Source organism: Onychostruthus taczanowskii, unplaced genomic scaffold, assembly GCF_017590055.1.
Source record: "Onychostruthus taczanowskii isolate IOZ18803 unplaced genomic scaffold, ASM1759005v1 scaffold23, whole genome shotgun sequence".
NCBI classification, from domain to species: domain Eukaryota; kingdom Metazoa; phylum Chordata; class Aves; order Passeriformes; family Passeridae; genus Onychostruthus; species Onychostruthus taczanowskii.
The window spans coordinates 995,789-1,008,919 of record NW_024499573.1 but is presented as its reverse complement, the minus strand read 5'-3'; the positions used below and the strand labels follow the sequence as shown (position 1 = coordinate 1,008,919).

Sequence of the window (13,131 nt, the reverse complement as noted above, 5' to 3'; positions counted from 1 at the left end):
CTGAAATAAGTGGCAATGATCCTCACTGACTTTTCTGATAGCAAGGCACTCCTCTGCACACATTTTGAATGCAGTGGTGGTGAATCTTCTGTGCAGAGATTGGTCACCTTTAATTAACTGAAGCTGGTGGCTTGGAATTAAACACTGATTTAAGGCAATATCTGATTCATTAGAGGGGAAGGCACTTTTCTAGAAATCAGACTGTCTCCAATTTTCATTGGGAAGGTTTTCATACACTTGCCATCGAAGGGCTTGGTTCAGCTTTTATGTAAAAAAGGCCCTCAGGTAGTGTGGCCAATGTGTTTGGTTCACGCAGAGATCCCTCTATATCTGTGCATTGTCTACAATTTGTATTTACACACATTTCTTCATGGTTCAGCTTCATAAATTAAATTCAGAGACAAGCTCTTTAAAAGATAAGGTCTTTGTTTTAAGCAAAGGAAATCAGAATCTCTGTGACAACCAATAAAACTCTGGTAAATTAGAGATATCTCACCACTCAGCCACTTGGAGTTGTGCTGGTCAGTCCTCACTGCATTCCTCCTGGTCAGACTGCGAAAAATGGCTGCATCAGTCCCCATGAAATCAATATACATTCCTGAAAAAAGCTCTTCATCTGTAAAGAATTGAAATGGAGGGAGAATTGTTATGGATTTTGGGGGAAAAAAAAAAAGTTTATTTTAAATTCATCAGCTCTATTTACACAGGAGTCTATACAGATAAATAGTGGGTCATGGGAATGAAATTTTCTCTGAATTACAAAGACTCAAACTAGAATGCATGAAAGTAATCAGATTTTTCTTAGAGACTTTATGGAACTGTACCATTAAATGCCACAGCAGAGCTGCATACAGGGGAAACCATTCCTGATACGAAGTTTAGTTGCCCCATTTGCACTGCTAAGGACCACTGGAGAATAAGGCTAGTGTTATCAAAAAGCAACAAAATACAATATTTTAAGTATGCACTTCAAAGAATTTTTTTTTTTTGTTACGAAAGTAGTTGAAGTGACTGGGTTGAATTTATTGCTGCTGTAAACTGGCACAACATCTACTGCAGTCAGTGGATCAGTGCCAATTTTTACCAGCAGCATTGTTATGGCTGCCCCAGGCAGCCTCAAGCTGACTTCAGTATTGCAGAAGCCAGACAATCATATCATTGAACTCTACTCAGAGTAATATGGAGCAACAGTTGTCTCCTGTTGTGTACTTGGTTCTAAGTGTAGGATCATTATGCCTGAGCAGAATGAGACATGCAACTCCTACATTAACAGAACTAGGAGCTTCTGCTCCCTGTGCAGGGCTTAAAACTCAGCCCATCAGTCAGGATGCCTATCCCTGTTTGTTTCAGTCTGTGTGTGTGCATAAACGTATGTATATATAATTACAATTATAATTGCATATACTATCATTTTCTACTCTGTGAATAACCAAGCAATTTCCACTGACTAATGACAATGAAACCCCAGAGTAGAAAACAGTAGCTAAAATAAACTAACTCTCAGAGTGGGAGTGGTGGCTGAATACATTCCAGTACAGCTGGGTCCCTTGACTGATGTTTTTGTCTGTACTTCTGGACTACCCAGAGAATGTGGTCAATCTGGCAAGAGTCACAGGCTCAGAAATACTTGAGGCTATTTTCATGCTGTGTGTGTGTGTGTGGGTGGGTGTGTGTGTGTGTTCATAATCAGCATGGAAGACTACTGAGAAGCTCATGAGAGGATCAGAACTCTGGAGACTTTGCTTTTCTGCTGCTAACTGGAGCCTGAACTAAACCCTGGCAGGGCATCCAGCAGCCACTCTTCTGCTCTCACCTCTCCCCATGATGACAAGACTCTTACACAAGGGATTTAAGCAATGCATTTGCTGCATGTTGCTGAAACATTTACTTCTAGAGCAGGTATTGACAGAATGATTTTGTATATTTGCCTCCTTGCCACAATTCATCAGAACTGTATTCTTATTATGAAACAAATAGAGATCAGGTTTATGGTTCTCACTAAATGTTATGTACAGTCCCGTGCACACACACATACGTACGCACTTCAGCAACAGTACTACACTGTGTAATTTTAATCCTATTATATATCAACAGTATTACTTATGTCTTAAGCATTCCTAGTGTCTGTTTGCTAATCATGTATCAGGGGAGATCCATCAGTTCCACTTCCTTCTGGTAAAATCCTTAAATTCCACACAGTATTTGGTCTGCACAGCACAATGAGTTCACTCTACTTCACTTTGTAACTGGGGGGAATTACTGAATTGATGAGGTATGTCTGCTTTTCTAAATATTTCATAGTTGTGGTAGGGAGAAAGACATGCATCCTGCACACTAGTATTGCCAAGCTGCTTCAAAGCACTTTTTTTATTGCGTTGAGGCAAATGCATCTCTGTGCAATGGCAAACTGCACAAAGTTCAAATTTATTTTTATAGCATCACTTTGTTCTGAAGGGTGAATCAGCTTTCCTGCTGTATTCTAGGCCGGTGATGCCCAAAATGGTCAAGAAATTGCATCTATATTTAAAAAGGGTTATTTTATTCTGGAAGAGTTAGTTGGTCTGGTGGTATTTACTATCTTCTGAAGCAATGGGAGGGAATTCCTCCTGCAGAAAGCTAAAAGGTGAGTCCAGTAAATTGGCTCAGTCCCCTCACTACAACATGGGCTGAGACTTCGAAAATGTTCATGTTTCTATCATGGATACTGAGGAAAAATTCACTAGAGCTTAAGCCTTTGGAAGTGACCGGACTTTGCAACACAAAGTATAAAACTCAATCTGCAGACTCTTTTCAAAAGGAATTTGACCTTAATGGAATAATTTAAACTTTGTGGATGAACTGTGCTATGAAATGTAAGTCAGACTCTAGGGAAGGCCTCCTTGGTCACATAACAGAGGCCAATGAAGATAACGAAAAGTCTATTAAGATGAACAAAGCTGCCATAGATCTACTGTAGGAAAAAAACAGCTTACTGTACAAACAGTAATTCAGAAACAATGCTCTTTAATGTTGCTATATAAAATCCAGAAAGAACAAGGAAAGGAAACAGTCACTTCACTTAACAATACCAGAATGGCAATGAGTAGTAGTGGACTTATCTATCACTGACTTTGAACAAACATCTTCTTTACACAGTGAGTGTCTGTAAACACTGTACCCAGATCACTGTTGAGATAAAGATGTAAGTGAAGCCAAGGTTCAGAGAGATGTCTAAGTAGCATTTACCTGTTCTCCAAAGGTGTTCAGTTCACATCTCTGTGAATAGATATACTTATCCTTTGTACTAAATATATATGCAATGTGGAATAAAAAAAAAAAAAAGGCAATTTATATTTTGAACAGGCCATGTAGGACAGTCTGTATTACACTTTCCTTAAGATCTACAAGACTTTAAAGGAAGTATCTCACACAATATGTAATTGACGTAATTGATTTCAGAGGAAGCTGAATGGCAGAAACATTGTTGCCTGGTAAACCTTGGGTGAAATACAGAGTACCTGTGTGCAATAAGCTTTATTTACTAAGAAAGTCTCAAAAATCTGTGCAACTGTTCCCTTCATAGCCAAAAATACAGCAAGGAGCAGACACATGTTGAAAAATCAAGGCTTTGGCACTAGAAGTGTGTGAACATACTGTAAATGTGAAAGGTCAGGTTACACTGAGTATGTATTTCCAGCTCTTCCTGGTTGAAAAAATGGAAAGTATCTTTTACAGATAACTTAGGCTGCACAAAGTGTAGTCCCCCTTTGAGTTTTCTTGTAGGTGTGCAACAAGCACAGAAGAAATCCTTTATTGTTTCACTTTGTGGCCTTTCAGATGGAAGAAAATTGTAAAATTGTTTGGGTATAAAGCCAATTGAAGAATGAAGAGTTTTACAATAGTTGGTGGGCTCTACAGCAGCAATGACAACAAAAATGAAATTCAAAGCATCTGAAGTCTTCAGGCTTTCTTTCCCTGGCTACTCTGAGATTTTACAAATAATTAAATACGACACAAGTGCTGTCTAGGATGAACAAGGTCAGAAACCATTCAAATATAAATGCCAGACAGGGTAATGTAAAGCTGAAACTATTCCTGGGAAAAAATGTGTAATCTGGAAAAGGGAGAACCTTTTGTTTCCTGTGTCTCTCTCCCCCTTTCAATAACTTATACTTGCATTTCATTTGTTCACCCACCTTAAGCTTCACACAAGCCTTGAAACATGGATGGGCCCACCCCTTGTGCCCATCAGCCAGACAAAGGTACTGCTCCTGGGAGGCTGAATTCTGTGTCCAGCTCCCTTGGGGTACTCCATCAACCCACCCTCCACATGACCAGATGGGTTTGGACCCGAGAAGCCTGGAGCATCTTTACTTACTGATCATAACAGACACCGTGTTCACATTAGGGTTGAAAGAACAGCGTCCCTTTCCTGATTCGCACTTGGAGTCGATCTTGAAGATTTGTTCCTGCAAAGCAGATTTGTGTGTCATTTCTCATGTCAGAAACCATTACACCTAAGCCAGTTTTTATGCCTGGCTTTTATGCTTGGCTGCTCACAGCATTATCAATGCTCTGTTAACAGTGCTCTACTGGGCACTTTCACTGTACTATTGCTAGTTTAACACTTCTATTCAGAATTCCATCATCTTGTTAGACAACACTGACACACAGTTATTATCAAGACTCTGGTTATAAATTCAAGACACTGAACCAAAAAAAAATGTTCCTTCTGTCTCTGTTAAGGATAGGTTGGCTGATCTCTGCAATAATATCCGTGGAGATTGCTTCTGTGGTTTTGAAGTTTTTATCATTTATTTTCTGAATATATTGGTGTACTTATAACTGTCTAAGACATTATAATAAAGCTACTAGAACAATAATACATATAAAATAAAAATCTCTTATGACAACTATCATTAGATTACAGCATAAATCATTTGGTTGTTACTGAGTTATCAGACCTCCAAAAATCCCACAAATGACACTCATTTTCTTCAATACCATCTCTTGGATTACATGTACAGCTCCAAATCCACAGTGAGATATGATTAATCTATACCTGTTATGATAGCCTGAAATCTCCTGATTTTTTTTTTTTTAAGAAAACATGGTACAGGGATTTGTTTATATGTTATGTACTTTATGAACAGAAAATACATTTAGCAAAGTAGAAGCAATTTGGACTACAGCTTAAAATACAAACAATCTGAATATATTTTAAAAAATCTGCCCATTTTGGTATAACTCTTCACTTCTTGGTTCCCAGGAATACTATCACAGTGTGCTCAGCAAGAAATGACTCAGGCCCAAGCTCATTCCTGGAAAACTGCAGTCAGTAATGGCAGATATAAACTGACCCAACACACACTGACTCCCCACACAGTGAACCAAACAGCTTGTTCTTAGGCTCCTATAACAAACTTCCAATCTTCAACAAAAAAGGCCAGAAGACACAATTGCAAGAAAAAACAAAACAAAAAAATCCAAAAAAACCAACAACAAATAACCAAACTTAAACATTTCAAAAGAAAAACGTAGATTACAAAAATTCCAAAGAAAGGCTTCTATGAGGTAGATGCCAACAAGTAGTAATTTGAGAAAGAACAGCAACTCTTTGTATTCCCTTTAAGAGTTAATGTAAATCACAGGGGAGTGGGGATGCCACACAAGTCCCTAAGCAGCCATTTGGCACCAGAGAATTGAAGATTGCACCAAGTTCAAATGCACAGCTGCAGCAGGAAGTTTTCATGTGATTGTTCCCTCTCTTTCCCCCCTCTCCTGTTTTGCTGAATTTAATCTCAGAGATCTTATCTATTGTTTCAGTAATAAGCTTTCTAAACATTGTTAAAATGTAAGTATGTAGTTTCTAATGTGATCTTGGGTGGTTTTCTTTGTTGGTTTTTTTGACTTCTAGATTATATGCAGCTTGATTCTAATCCATGTTTACTGTATTAAACCACTATTTACCAATTCAAAATGCCCATTACTCCTCTACTAAACTAGCTCCAGGATTACACCTGATTTTCATATATATTAAACTACTATTTAGTCTATAATTATTTCACATAGGGATTACACTTCTTTCTGTTTGCATTTACTTTGACATTAGAATATATTTGGGTGACTAAGGGAGTAATTACCAAACACCAAAGTATTAAGTGTGCCAAAGAAGAAAATTAATTGTTTTATAACCTCTGTTTCAGGGAAAAGGGCAAAATTTTGCCTCATCAATGAAACCCCCATTTTTTTGTGAGCTTATGTGAGATCCTGGAGACAGAACAGCAAAACAGGCCCAGTTCTTATGATTTTTGGATATGATTCTGTCAGGCTTTGTAGCTTCTAGAGAAAAACAGATGTGCTTTCTAAAATATTCATTTTGCACGTGCAAAACCAACCTTTTGTGCATTGAAAACTGTACCAAATTGAAGGTGAAATGATACAAGCAGAGGAAAAAATGAATTTTCACTAGTCCCATCAGCATTACATAGTTCCTCGTACTGCTCTATCAATTAGTCATGCACAGATATATGCAATGAGTTCAGAAGGAAATTCTTGGGTTTAAACTGTTATGCTATTGTTGGCCTGTACAGTAATGGCTTTGAGCATGAAGTGCCTACAGTCAAGTGTCTCACAGATTCCAGACGTCTGAAACAGCAGTTTATTTAATCAATTGATCATAGGCATGCAGCTACACAGACAGGCTAAGTGAAGCTGGTTCTGCTTTTCCAAGTCATGTATCTTTACTTTTCATTTAAGAAATTTAACATCTTGCATCATCTGGAGATGTCATTTCCTGCCCTCCTCTCTGTCCCCAATCTCATTTACAAACAGTCTAAAATAATGAGATTCAAACTTCCCTGGGCTGCAATACCAGTACTTAAGATGATAAAGAGTATTACATTAATTAAAGACAAATGAGATCACCGTTCATGTTTTAAATGATTTTTCAAGAAATAGAACAATGCTGGAGAAAGGCAATTCCTGTTTCATAATACATCAAAATAAGTCAATGCAGAATTTTTTAACCAGAAGGATGGATTTACTTATTTAGTTCTGCTTGCTTCTGCTTTTAAATCCAGACCTATAATCTCTACTTTTAGATAATTTAATATGACTGAAAGTGCAGTGATTCTGAGTGCATGCTCTGCTAAGGAAGCTGGAGCCAGGTAGGGATCTACCAAAAGTCACTGAGATCATACCATGCACACTGACCTGGAGAAACACTGACTAATCACCTCCCTGGCAACCTCTGCAGCAATCTTGGGTCTTGGCCAGAATTCTCATCCCACTCCCAATTAAATCAGTGATGAATTTCTCAGTGTCTTCCCGAGAAGCCAGCCCAACTTTTAAAGCTGCCCTCACATGGCAAAACTCCAGGTACACGCTCTGATCTTCCTTCCCAACACATCTGCTTCCACATTGTTCTGGAAAATATACTGCACACCTCTGTGCCTGCAGACACGTATCTGACCCAAAAGCTACTGAGGTGCTGCCTCCTGCTTAAGTGCCTTTCTTTTTTCTTTCTGATTGCTTAATTTATTACCTATTAGATTTGCACATAAACAAACATTTCACTTTCAAATCAGGAAACTTGGAGCATATACTTCTGAAACATCTGGTACTTAGACTGAAAATACACTCAATGAAACTGAATATAGAAAAACTAGAGACCTGCCTAGAAAAAGTAAGATCTTAAAGTGAAGGGAAACTTACCAACTTTATCTGGGTACCATCTAGTGGGGCAAAACTTCTGCAGTAGATAAAGTTCCTGGGCTGGGATTGCAACTAGATGGTGTTAAACTGAATTCCAGCAAACCTAACCTGAATAGCTAGCCAAATTAAGGGCTTCTCCAAGGAACCAGCAACACATGGAAATTATAAAAAGTAGACTTTGTATTTTACTTTTCATCTAACTGGCTATTTCCTTTCAAGTATTTCTTGGACATTTTTCCACCAAATGGCAGGAATGAATTCACCAGCCAATGTCAAATAAAAAGTACTATCAAATGTATCCTAGCATTTGGTATGACTGTGGACAACCATCATATATGTGTGTGTATATATATATATGACAAATATTGTCCATATATTGGACAAATATATCATGTTGGATAACCATCATATTTGAGGTATGGTTTTGCTTCTAGCTGGTATCAGGTCAGAAAACTACAGACCTTTGCTCTTTTGCTATTTTGTCACCATGATATTTTTATGAACAATCCTTTTGCTAGGATTTTCTCCTGAGAAGCTGAGAAGCCTCAGAAAAGAAATGTAAACAATAACTATGATGCCTGTGGAATGTGGTCTGGAGATGGTTTACCAATAGGTGCATCTTTGATTGGTCTCATGTGAGTTGTTTTTACTTGATGACCGATCATGGTCCAGCTGTGTCGGACTCTCTGTCTGTCAGAGATTTTATTATTCATTCCTTTTCTAGCCTTCTGATGAAATCCTTTCCTCCATTCTTTTAGTATAGCTTTAGTATGGCATTTTTAATATAAATTTATTGTATCATAATATAATAAATCAGCCTTCTAAGAAATATGGAGTCAGATTCATCTCTTCCCTTGTCCTGGGTCCCGTGAACACATCCACACTATTCAGCATCAGTGAAGAAACCTACTGGGACCACTGATTCTTGCATTTTCAAAACTTTGAGATTTTGCTTCACAGCAGCAGGGTGGGCCACAAAGTGAGTGGGAGAATGAACAGAGAGTTACCTCAGACCGGCGTCCCCTGTTGACGTAGACGCAGACGGGGCTGAAGGCGCCGCTGCCGCAGACGTACAGGTGGGTGCGGTTGTACGACTGGATCACGCGCACGAAGTTCCCACAGCCGTGCTGCAGGAAACACAGAGAACAGTCACTCCACAGGGGCAAATGTTAGGAGATGATGGGAACTCTAGAGAGTAGACATGACATATCATTTTAATAGCATCATGAAAACAGCTACTTGAGGCTGTTGGTCTCTGGATTTGGACAGCTGTTTCTTTTCATGTCATTTTGCCTGCTCTGGGAACTGGGCCCTCTCTGATTGAGAAACACAGATGAGTTACAGAGGAGTCCACATCGCTCTCCTACTTCCACACAGCAATCCAATTTTCATTCACATATTTCTCCTGCATGAGAAGAAGCAGGACCTCTACAGGAAACCAAAGTGTAACCTTAGGAAGTTTCCTTAAAGGACACCTCTGAAACAGTCTCTTTTTCTCCCTGATTTGTTCCACATAAATGGAGATAATTAAAAAGAAAGCAAGTCCAAATATCAGATTTTGCTATTTGTATAAACAATTTATTTCCAAAACTTTAAACTGAGGTTTGCAGTCAATTGTTGCTTTGCATGGAAGACCTCCAGTAACATCTTCAAATCAGCATGAAAATTAAACCAGAATGTTAAGGGCCACACAGTTCACAGTACTGGATTTACATTTTTTTCCTTCCCTTTTTTTCCTAACTCTTTCATTTTTTTACTGTGATGAAGTATTAATGCACTTTAGGTTGAAAATAGATTTTTTTAATGAATACATTTTCTTACCCAGATCCCAGAACTGCTTTCATATTCAACCATCCAAACCTCACTCAAGACAGTGAGAACTGCATATGTTTTATGAGCACAGGGTTGGAAACTGCCATCAGTCATCTCCATGAAAATCAGTAGAGTTAATCCTTGTTTAGCAGACTCCACTGGTTTATTTACTTTTAAAGGCATTCGCATTTTTGGTTCAGCAGGAGCCAGCACCATACAGTATCATCTGAAAACTGGTGCACAAGTGGGGTTTTCAGACTGCAGGCGGTGGGTACCACCCACCATCACAGTGTGCTCCTGGGGGGTGCAGCCAGCCAGAGAACTTCCCCATTGCAAAGAGCAGCTCAACAGGCTGTGCAACATCACCCCAGGACATACCTGGAAAAACACTATTACCTACTTTGATTAGTAACAACCAAAAAAGGGAGGAAATGGACGCTGCATATCTGCTCCCATCTGTCGGAGTCTGAAGGTGCATTCTGTTTACATCGCCTGATTCTCCAGAATTTCACTTTATAGATTGGCTTGCAAAGGATTTCAAAAGAAAACCAAACACTTTTTTCATTTTGCTTTGGCTGCACTCAAGGTGCTCTCACTTTATTGCCAAGTACCTAATTTGTCTGTGTGAGTGCATGTGGATTATAACTTACTGTAGGATCCTTGCCAGCCATTTTACACTCTTCAACCTTGTTTGCTGAGGCTGGCCAGAAAATCTGTAAGGAAAGAAATATTGTTCAAGTACTATATTTATTACATAATTTAAAAAATAAATTTTACTGCCTAACGTACACTAATAGATTAATATCTACATATAATTTACACTTTGATTATAAGGAAAAAAAGAATTTTTGTTGATAAATAAAACTATCTTTTTCTTAGAGTGCACTAAACAAAATCAGGGGCCAGGTCTTTGGCTGATATATGTTAAGTTTATTAAAATTTTTTAAGGCAAATTAATCAATTTAGATTAGTTTCTTCTAAATAAGAGAGATTTTTCACCACCATTGCCTAAATTACTACTCATCTTTCTACTTTTCTTTTTACTGAACTTACTTACTTATCTTCTTTCTTACTTTTCTACTTTTACTGAACTTATAGAAACTATTCACAATAGAAACTAGAAGACTAAAATATTGAAAGAAGGGTTCTTTTTTCAATTTTATCATCAAAGGTTTGGCTAGATTATGGAAAAACCTATCTGAAATCTCAAATTTCACATTGATTTCTTTCACACAGATTTTCAAGAAATACCTCAATGTCTGAATGCCTATCTGTTTATCTCAAACTGTAAATATTTTGAGCTTCTTCCATTACTTATTTTGATTTTGAAATAGGAAAGATATCCATTACAAATTTATCCCCAGAAATCTAGTAAGTGACAGAACCTGATAACATTTAGCCTCAAGATAACATAAACAATATCATTAAAAGATCTCTGTGTATATATGTACACACATACATATATATATGTAGAATTGTGAATTTGAATGTATATGTATATAGGATTTCTACAGATATATAAGATCAGCAAAGTGAATCTGTTGTTAAATAAACAAATGGAAAGCCTGTGTGGAATTGCAGATCCTACTACTGGGTGATCACATTCACTGCCAGAAAGCTTTGCTTATTTTTCCTTTCTGTTGATTTTCTTTTATTCTTTATTCTCCAGGCCTACATAAGCTGTTGAAATGCCTCACAGCTTTATACTGCAGAAAATATTTCATGTAACAGAGCCCCTCTTATCTAACCAAACTCAGCACAGGACTAAACCCAACCTGCCAAGAACAGGAGGGACAGTGCCATGCTGGGGCACAGCTCCTGCGGGTGACCAGGGTGGCTGGATCAGATTGAGATGGAAATGAGCAAAAAGGTCACAGAAGGTATTTCAGATCCTAGAAGGCAGCCCCATTTCAGAAGGAGATTTGGGTACCATTAGGAGGAGGGAAGGATGCATTCACACCATTAAGCGAAAGGCATTTAATTTAAATGTGTAAGTTAGAATGAGCCTCCCTGGGCTCCCTGAACAATCAATTCAGGTGGACAGGCATGTCCAGAGGGTGATTCAGAGCAAAGCCTAATTTAACTGTGCTCAATCACTCTCTGGCAGGGCCCCTCCCTCTCCCATGACACATTAAAAGCCTTGTCTCTTAAGGAAGGCAGTTATCTTCCCTGCTGCAAGCGGGTATTGCTGCCCCTCAGCCCTTCTGAGGTACAGTAATAAAGCCCACAGATTAAAGGACTGGATGGATTTGGTGGAACAAGGCCTTTCTGGTACACTTTCAGGCAGGGCAGTAGCTGTGATAGTCTAAAGACAGGCAAGACAAAGCCTGTAGACAGGTAATAGCTCAACAGCCAAGCTCCTTTGCACACAAGAACTTCTGCAGGTCACCCATTTCAAAAGCAGAGAGGTGAATTTCAACTGGCTTTGGAGACAAGAGAGGAATCTGTAAGCATTTGGTAACATTATTTTCACACAGAGGTTGCCTACTACTGTTTGGTGAGGAACACAAAGTCCTTGGAAAACACCATCTCAATAAGTGACAGAAGCTAGAGAACAGGTGGTGTCAAGGGGTAGATGTGCATCATGGTGCCCAAAAACCCAAACAAAGTGTCTCAGCTACCCAACTGAAGGGCAAAGGCTGACACAGACATAACAGAAGATTGGAATATAGTTCAGTAATTAGGCTCCAGAGCACAAAACATAAAAAATGTAGTATAAGATTAAGGACAACTCTGTCCTTGCTTTTTTTCTTTCTGTATGGGGTGAGAATGATAATGTGTATATTCTTCTTCCTTGAGGATTCTTATCAAAGTGCATCTCTGAAACATCTTCTCTTGGAGAGAGGTGAAAAGTGTCAAACACACAGATTTTCCTTGTGAGGCCAGGCCAAGCAGAATATTGCTTCAAAATGAGTAAATAGGTCAGTTTTAAACAGTGTTTGAGGAACAGTGTATAGCTTCATCTGCATTACACATAAAACAAGGGCTAAAAATTCAATAAGGTGTGGGCATGGACCTAGTGTAAAATAATCAAATGCTATTTTTTTTTGTCTTAAAAGGAAAGGCATGGAGTAAAGCAACCTCAGATTCTCAGAATAAAACTTGAACTTACGCTGAGGGGGTCTTGGCTTATATTGTTAATATTCAGAGACAGAATATGATCTTTACTCCCCACATAGATCCGATCCTGATCTTCATCCATCAATAATATCCTGTAATCCAGGGGGCTGTGGGATATCCTGTGATACTCAGAGGTCTTAGTTTCTTGCAGCTCTGAAATAGTAAAAACAGTAGCATAGTAAAGCAGTTCTCTCACGTTTCTTGCTTCTCAGCTGCAATTCTTTCTAAATAAAGACATCTTTGGGCACAAATGGAGCCAGAGAGGGAAGAAAAAGCCTCACTGAACACTAGAAAATAATACAATGGCTGAGGTAAAACAAAGTTTCTTTTCCCAGTTAGAATACGATTATTTTGTACATTAAGTAGATAGACATAGCTCATAAAAATCAGGCAGTGCTGTTATTCATTCATCTAATTAATTCCTATTTTAATGGATATTATTATTTACAGCTTTGGCTTTTAAGGAACATAATTTATTAAATTAATCAATGTGTTCAATACATT

General features: G+C 38.3%; 1 protein-coding gene across 3 annotated transcripts in view; it reads right to left on the bottom strand.

Annotated features, from left to right (window-relative positions):
• SEMA3C (semaphorin 3C) overlaps positions 1-13,131 on the bottom strand; it is a 118,114-nt gene that overhangs the window by 39,492 nt on the left and 65,491 nt on the right. For all 3 annotated transcript variants that reach the window (XM_041405401.1, XM_041405402.1, XM_041405403.1), the window contains 5 exons: positions 12,620-12,780; positions 10,158-10,220; positions 8,703-8,822; positions 4,358-4,448; positions 497-616 (listed from right to left, as the gene is read on the bottom strand). In XM_041405401.1, coding sequence (XP_041261335.1) covers positions 497-616; positions 4,358-4,448; positions 8,703-8,822; positions 10,158-10,220; positions 12,620-12,780 — 555 coding nt within the window. The remainder of the gene's footprint in view (positions 1-496; positions 617-4,357; positions 4,449-8,702; positions 8,823-10,157; positions 10,221-12,619; positions 12,781-13,131) is intronic.